This window comes from Oncorhynchus tshawytscha, linkage group LG32 (assembly GCF_018296145.1).
Source record: "Oncorhynchus tshawytscha isolate Ot180627B linkage group LG32, Otsh_v2.0, whole genome shotgun sequence".
Lineage (NCBI taxonomy): Eukaryota > Metazoa > Chordata > Actinopteri > Salmoniformes > Salmonidae > Oncorhynchus > Oncorhynchus tshawytscha.
Genome location: NC_056460.1, coordinates 11,738,443 through 11,746,232, shown reverse-complemented (window position 1 = coordinate 11,746,232; position 7,790 = coordinate 11,738,443). Strand labels below are relative to the sequence as shown.

At 42.5% G+C, this 7,790-nt stretch overlaps 1 protein-coding gene across 1 annotated transcript; it reads left to right on the top strand.

Moving 5' to 3' along the window:
• The first annotated feature begins 2,898 nt into the window (after positions 1-2,898).
• LOC112230288 lies at positions 2,899-7,338 on the top strand. The gene is made up of 5 exons (XM_024396519.2): positions 2,899-3,550; positions 4,566-4,675; positions 5,040-5,369; positions 5,885-6,048; positions 6,377-7,338. Exons 2-5 carry the CDS (start codon positions 4,606-4,608, stop codon positions 6,533-6,535), a joined length of 723 nt encoding a protein of 240 aa, XP_024252287.1. The 5' UTR covers positions 2,899-3,550; positions 4,566-4,605; the 3' UTR covers positions 6,536-7,338.
• The last annotated feature ends 452 nt before the right edge of the window (positions 7,339-7,790 follow it).

Genomic DNA, 7,790 nt, shown 5'->3' with positions numbered 1-7,790 from the left:
TTTTTGTTGCTACTTTTTGTACGTTTTTATATTTGACTTTGTTTGTGATTAATGCGATAATTGAGATGAAAGCGTTTCTCCTTTGTCTCCCCCCAAAATGTGAATCATCTTTTGTATGATGTTTTTTTGTATATTTCACACTGTGAAATTCCTTTTCAAATCCCACACCTTGACACTGTTCGGGTTTTGTAAACAGGATGAAGATTTGAATTGTTGTTTTTAATTACTACAATCTATAAACAAATAAAAAGCATAATTGATGGGGTGGCGAATCTGAATTTTTTTATGTTCTAAGATCTAAACTGTTTTAATAAGTTTTAAGGAACCAAAAGCGGTAAACCCATTGTGAGGAAAATGTATGTAATTACTGCACAAATATATATATTTTTATCCATCATTATGTATTATATAAGTACTTAACAGTACCTGAAGACATTTTTTTTGTGCCCAGCAACAGTACAGGGTTGCATTCTTTGATGCACACCGTAGCAAAACTATTTGCAACGGAAAACAAATATCAAATCAAATGTGCTTCGTTCCTTGTGAATACAACCCTGGTATAATTGAATCCAAGTCAGAGATGCGACACTGGACAGAAGACAACATGTCCATTAGAACAGGGTTCCCCAACTGGCAGCCCATGGGGCGGTGGTGTGAACAGTCCAGTACATCACTGGGGCCAAGCTTCCTGCCACCCAGGACCTATAAAATAGGCGGTGTCAGAGGAAAGCACATAACATTGTCAGAGACTCCAGTCACCCAAGTTATAGACTAACTGCACTGTTAGTTAAGGGCTTGTAAGTAAGCGTTTCTTTATACAATGTGATTTTCTCGATTTTGTTTTAGATTCCGTCTCTCACAGTTGAAGTGTACCTACGATTAAAAATTACAGACCTCTATATGCTTTGTAAGTAGGAAAACCTGCAAAATTGGCAGTGTATCAAATACTTGTTCTCCCCACTGTGCCTACACGTACGCTACGGTCACAAGACGCAGACCTCCTTAGTATCCCTAGAATTTCTAAGCAAACAGCTGGAGGCAGGGCTTTCTCCTATAGAGCTCCATTTTTATGGGATGGTCTGCCTACCCATGTGAGAGCCGCAGACTCGGTCTCAACCTTTAAGTCTTTATTAAAGACTCATCTCTTCAGTAGGTCCTATGATGGAGTGTAGTCTGGCCCAGGAGTGTAAAGGTGAATGGAAAGGCACCGGAGCCGTCTCTCGGAAAGGCGCCCTTGCTGTTTCTGCCTGGCCGGTTCACCTCTCTCCACTGGGATTTTCTGCCTCTAACCCTATTACAGGGGCTGAGTCACTGGCTTACTGGTGCCCTTTCATGCCGTCCCCAGGGTGGGTGCGTCACTTGAGTGGGTTGAGTCACTGTCGTGATCTTCCTGTCTGGGTTGGCGCCCCCCTCTTGGGTTGTGCCGTGGTGGAGATCTTTGTGGGCTATACTCGGCCTTGTCTCAGGATGGTAAGTTGGCGGTTGAAGATATCCCTCTAGTGATGTGGGGGCTGTGCTTTGGCAAAGTGGGTGGGTTTATATCCTGCCTGTTTGGCCCTGTCCAGGGGTATCGTCGGATGGGGCCACAGTGTCTCCCGACCCCTCCTGTCTCAGCCTTCAGGATTCATGCTGCAGTAGTTTATGTGTCGAGGGGCTAGGGTCAGTCTGTTATATCTGGAGTATTTCTCCTTTCTCCTTTCTTATCCAGTATCCTGTGTGAATTTAATCTCTCTCTCTCTCTCTCTCTCTCTCTCTCTCAAAAGACCCCCAAACGTGAGAGACATTGTGGTTAAATAACTTCCGGCACCGACAGAGATGGCCGCCTCGCTTCGCGTTCCTAGGAAACTATGGATGGACGAAGGAGGGGAGGATGGACGCAATGCGGAACATATCCCAGTCCACGTGATCGAAGCAGTCTTGAAGCGTGGAATCAGATTGGTCGGACCAGCGTTGAACAGACCTGAGCCCGGGAGATTCTTGTTTTATTTTCTGTCTGTAGGCAGGGAGCAACAAAATGGAGTCGTGGTCAGCTTTTCCGAAAGGAGGGCCTTATATGCGTCGGGGAAGTTAGAATAGCAATGATCCAAGGTTTTACCAGCCCTGGTTGCGCAATCGATGTGCTGATACAATTTAGGGAGTCTTGTTTTCAGATTAGCCTTGTTAAAATCCCCAGCTACAATGAATGCAGCCTCAGGATATGTGGTTTCCAGTTTGCAAAGAGTCACATAAAGTTTGTTCAGGGCCATCGATGTGTCTGCTTGGGGGTGAATATATAAGGCTGTGATTATAATCGAAGAGAATTCCCTTGATTGATTGTGAGGAATTCTAAGTCAGGTGAAGAGAAGGACTTGAGTTCCTGTATGTTGTTATGATCACAACAGGTCTCGTTAATCAAAAGGCATACCCCCGCTGTTGGCGCGATGCGTGAAGAAACCAGCTGGCTGCACTGACTCTGTTAGCGTCTCTCGAGTGAGCCATGTTTCCGTGAAGCAAAGAATGTTACAGTCTCTGATGTCTCTCTGGAATGCTACCCTTGCTCGGATTTCATCAACCTTGTTTTCAAGAGACTGGACATTGGTGAGTAGCATGCTAGGGAGTGGTGCGTGATGTGCCCGTCTCCGGAGCCTGACCAGAAGACCGCTTCGTTTGCCTCTTTTACAGCGTCATGTTTAGGGTCGCCGGCTGTGATCCGATCCATTGTCCTGGGTGGAAGGCAGAACACAAGATCCGCTTCGCGAAAGTCATATTCCTGGTCGTAATGATGGTGAATTGACGTTGCTCTTATATTCAGTAGTTCTTCCCGACTGTATGTAATGAAACCTAAGATTACCTGGGGTACCAATGTAAGAAATAACACGTAAAAAAACAAAATACTGCATAGTTTCCTAGGAACGCGAAGCGAGGCGGCCATCTCTGTCGGCGCCGGAAGCCCATATTTTTACCTCCTGTTTCAGGAAGTGATGTCACTGAGTACTGCCCCTATATATAGGACCTTCCACCCCCACCTGGGATATGAATGTCTGATGAAAACCTACCCTCTATTAGGGTCAGCGTCATCACCAGCGTCTCCACCACCCTGCTGTGTGCTGTCATCTTCTAATCTGGTGAATCCTGATTGTGCTACTGCAAAAGAGACGGTGCTCTTGGGAACAGAAACTGGGACGCTTTGCCTCAATATGTATCAGGACTCTTAGCACTACAGGCATATGCTTCATGTCTGTTCAGTAGCATTATCAGCTCTTGTTGTGTTCCGTTTGGTTTTGCGTAAAAAATAAAGATGAACAAAGTGGATGCCATGAGACCTGAGACCTGAGACCTGTTCTGTCTGCAGGTCTAAACAATCCACATACAACCTACAGGTTGCTCGCCTGGCTACCCAAAATCCTTGCTCCAGCCAAACGCTACACCACGCCCACTGACGCTAGTTTTTTCTCCGCAATGAATCTGGATCTGAGTAACCCCCCCCCCCCGATGAATTCTAGAATGGAAATCCATTCTAGACCATCTGACAGGTCCTACAAACCGATGGGTTGGGCCAGAGCCAGAACAGGTGAGTAAAGCACCGTTTTGAAAATTCAACATTGGCTTTGATGCTCTGATTGGTTAGAGATGATCCTATCGCTGATGAATTTGTTTTGTACAACACCTCTTATTTTGATGTCATCACAAATGACTTCAATGATGGCAATCTCAGACTGAAGTACGTAGCGAATGATACAGCAGCGGAATAATTCAGTTTGAGTCATCAGGCAAACAGGTTACATATTTCGAGGGAGAAAAACCCCCAAAGGTTTATGTAGGGTCATGTTACTAAGCTAAATGTAGTATTTAGATTTCATGTTTCTATTATGTTTTGATTATTTACATAATTACAATATGTATGCCATTGAACTTATAGGATTTATAGCCGTCTCTTCCTTCTGTTGTACTTTTTCAGTTAGCCTTTTATAATTTTATTTATCACAGTAGAACAACAGTCTTGTTAGTTCAAATCTAATTGATTACTTGTTAATTAACATATGAATAGACTCTTCTGGGGAACCTGTTTTGTTCTAGCTTGACACTAGACGGCAGTCTCTCCTCAATAACTGAGTGAACTGGCAGCCAGAGGGTTGCTGGCTTCAATATCCCATCAGCTACTTTCCACTGTTGTGCTCTTCAGCAAGGCCCGTTTACCCTAGATCTTCTGAGGCTTCCCCCAGCCTGTGATGTGTGTGTTGTTGTGTGTCAAGTTGGGTAATGTAACGGCAAAAAGATAAATAAAGTTAGCATTGAAAAGTGAAAATGATCCAGGGGTCATATGGTGATAGTACAGGAAATGGTACCCTGATGAAAGACAGAATGAGTTCAATTTGAAACATTTCCCCAGACAAAGTGCAGTACTTTAGTAGGCTACTACAATACACCCATTGACGCTAAGATGACTACGCATATCTCAAAAAGAGAATTCAATTAAGGGTTGTTGTTTAGATTGTGTATAATGTTCAATACTGATGGTTGAGGAGGGAGTGGTGGTTTAGAAGGGGCTTTGATGACATTGACGCCACTTCCTCTGTCTTTAAAAGTCAGACCAACAGAGAGACAGCAGTAACCAGGGCTTAAGTGATGGAGATGTTACTGCACTGGTGTCTGCTGTCGATCGGTTTCTCTCTCAGCACATCGACCACAGCAACAGGTAATAAGACTAACTTTTTTTTTCTCCCAACATTGAATTTAGAGTCACCAGTTTGGGCTCTGTTAAGCCTTTTTGCACCAAGAGCAAAGTTTATACTAGATGCAGTTTGCACCTGTTTTTTCAGATGGGTATTAAACATTTTGAGACTAAAATGACACAGTAGTGTATAGTGCCCTACCTGAAAACAAATGTATGTAGAAAAAATACAATTTGAGTTTTTGGTGTTTAACCCTTTCTGGGGGGGAAACGGGTTCAGCCTTTGAATTTCCACTCTGATGTTTTTTTTTGTAGAAACATGTTTATCTATGTATTACACAAATTCTCCAAATCGTGGCTTATCTTTTCATTCACCTCTTTTCTATAGAAGCCATTCTCTGGGTGAAAACAGGGGAGAAGTTTACCATGAAGTGCTCCACCACTCTAAAAGACCAGGAAGGAATGTACCTGTATGTTGGGCTGGACAGGGACAGGGAGGTGTTGTATTACCACCAGAGTGACTCCAAGCTGACCCTCAGGAAAGGCTACTGGGACAGAGTGAAGACTGAGGGACCTGTGGACCAACTGACCATCACCGTCAGTAACCTGACCATAGAGGACACAGGAGTCTACTGGTGTGTTTATACAAATGTCAACAAATCCACGTTCAATCATTTTATCATCCAAGGCAAAGGCTCCACTCTGGTGGTGGTGAATGGTAGGTGTGTGTTTACACTCTAGGGCAGGGGTATTCAAGTCTTACCCTACGAGGTCCAGAGCCATCTGGTTTTCTGTTCTAGCTGATAATGAATTGCACACACCTGGTGTCCCAGGTCTACATCAGTCCCTGATTAGAGGGGAACAATGAAAATAAGGAGTTGCTTCGAGGTCCAGAGTTGAGTTTGAGGGCTCTAGGCGATGTGATATGTTTCTCTTCTCATGAATGAACAATCAATTTCACATGTAGAAAAAATGTGTGTAATCTAGAACCCAGACTAGTGTTTCTCAATCTGTGGTTCATGGACAGGCTGGTGTTCCAGACTCATTTAGTCAGCTCTTGAGGGTTAGTTTCATTATAAACAACCATAGCCTGCTGGTCCGGGATACAAACAAGTTGAGAAACACTGTTCTTCAGTGGCTTTTTTTGTTGTACAACTCTGTCTCTGATAGTTATTTTGTGTGAGTGCTGCAGCATACTGATGAGATTTTCCCATTTGGTGATGTCTTCCACAGACGATGTCCTACAGCTGCCATGTCCTAAAGCTACTGCAGTAACGCTGACCCCCTTTCACCCAGCCAATGAGAAGCCGTGCCCATCTGGCGTGGTAAACATCATCATCATTAGCATCTTGACCATCCTGCTGTGTGTCATCTTCCTCATCTGGGTTGCTCCACTGGTGAGTGTGCTCTGAAGGTTGCCTTGGTGATGGGTCAATCACGTGTATCTGTCAAAACGTTGTCCTTTATCAAAAAGTTGTCCTCGTCCTGCTAAACATGTTCAGAGCATAACACTAGTGTGCAGATTTATATTTTGTTCTAAACTCTGTCAAAACACAATGTCCTTTCAATGCCAGTCATTGTAGTGACTGAAATGGACAAAGGGCAATTCAGGTGCATCATTTTTTTAAAATCAATGTCCATGAATAATTAAAAAGTGGTTGAATAAGACAATTTGATTGCTTGTAGCGCATCATATATGAATGAAGCAACATTCCTGTTTCACAGGTGAAGAGGTGCTGTAAACAGGGAGGATCCACACCCCAGGTCATTCCTGAGAGTGTCTATGAAGACATGGCCCGGAATCACACTTCTCCACCTGACACACAGGTAGAATCGAACCCCTATTCTGTGTCTTCCAAAAGAGGAAGTAGGACCACTGAGTAGCTTCTTCAAATGTTTTTTCTGAGTATTGCTTCTTTACTTTCTCAGAATTGAAACATTGGACATTTTCCACATGTGACGCACACATACAAATAAAAGTAAAGGCTCAACGCTCGCTCACCATTTATTTATTTATTTTTCTCAATAAATAAGACAACTATAGTGCTTTTCACTTTGGCACTAAATGTCCAATTTTGGGCCGCCAGTTGAATATCCTTGTTTTAGTCCATAAGGTGTACAGTTGATAGCGATGGAGGCCTACCTATACCTTTTTTTCAAACATCAGGTCATAAGATTTACATTGGTTTTTAGTTTGAAACAGTGCTGTGGTGAGTAATGTTTTTAGGTCACTGTCACTGGACCACTCAGGAAGATGTTCCAGTGCATGGGGTCTGCCACACAGTCAGAAGAGCTAACGTTAAAATGAGAACAGTTTGTTAAGACCTTTATTATATTTGATCACAGGTACAAATATTTTAGCTGCCTAAATTTGATCAGGTACATCGGGATATAAGCCTACGAGTCAGTTTCAACTTCCTAAAAATTATTTCCACTTTGAATACCAGTTCACGTGTAAAATATGATTTGGGGTGAGAAACATATTCACACTGTTTATTGCCTTTTAATCAAAATATTGATACATAATTAATAGTCATGTGATATTCAACTTGTGTATTCATGTTTATGTTGTATTTGTATACAGTTGAAGTTAGAAGTTTACATACTCTTATGTTGGAATGATTAAAACTCATTTTTCAACCACTCCACAAATTTCTTGTTAACAAACGATAGATTTGGCAAGTCGGTTAGGACATCTACTTTGCGCATGACACAATTAATTTTTCCAACAATTGTTTTACAGACAGGTTATTTCACTTATAATTCACGGTATCACAATTCCATTGGGTCAGAAGTTTACATACACTTAGTTGACTGTGCCTTTAAACAGCTTGGAAAATTCCAGAAAATATCATGGCTTTAGAAGCTTCTGATAGGCTAATTGACATCATTTGAGTCAATTGGAAGTGTACCTGTCGATGTATTTCAAGGCCTACCTTCAAACTCAGTTCCTCTTTGCTTGACATCATGGGAAAATCAAAAGAAATCAGCCAAGACCTCAGAAAACAAATTGTAGACATCCACAAGTCTGGTTCATCCTTGGGAGCAATTTCCAAACACCTGAAGGTACCAGGTTCATCTGTACAAACAATAGTACGCAAGTACAGTGGGGCAAAAAAGTATTTAGTCAGCCACAAAT

Coding starts and splice junctions, on each gene's coding strand:
- LOC112230288 (XM_024396519.2), top strand. CDS start 4,606: ATGGAGATGTTACTGCACTGGTGTCTGCTGTCGATCGGTTTCTCTCTC. Junction 5,370..5,884: donor CACTCTGGTGGTGGTGAATG/GTAGGTGTGTGT, acceptor TGTCTTCCACAG/ACGATGTCCTACAGCTGCCA. Junction 6,049..6,376: donor TCATCTGGGTTGCTCCACTG/GTGAGTGTGCTC, acceptor CCTGTTTCACAG/GTGAAGAGGTGCTGTAAACA.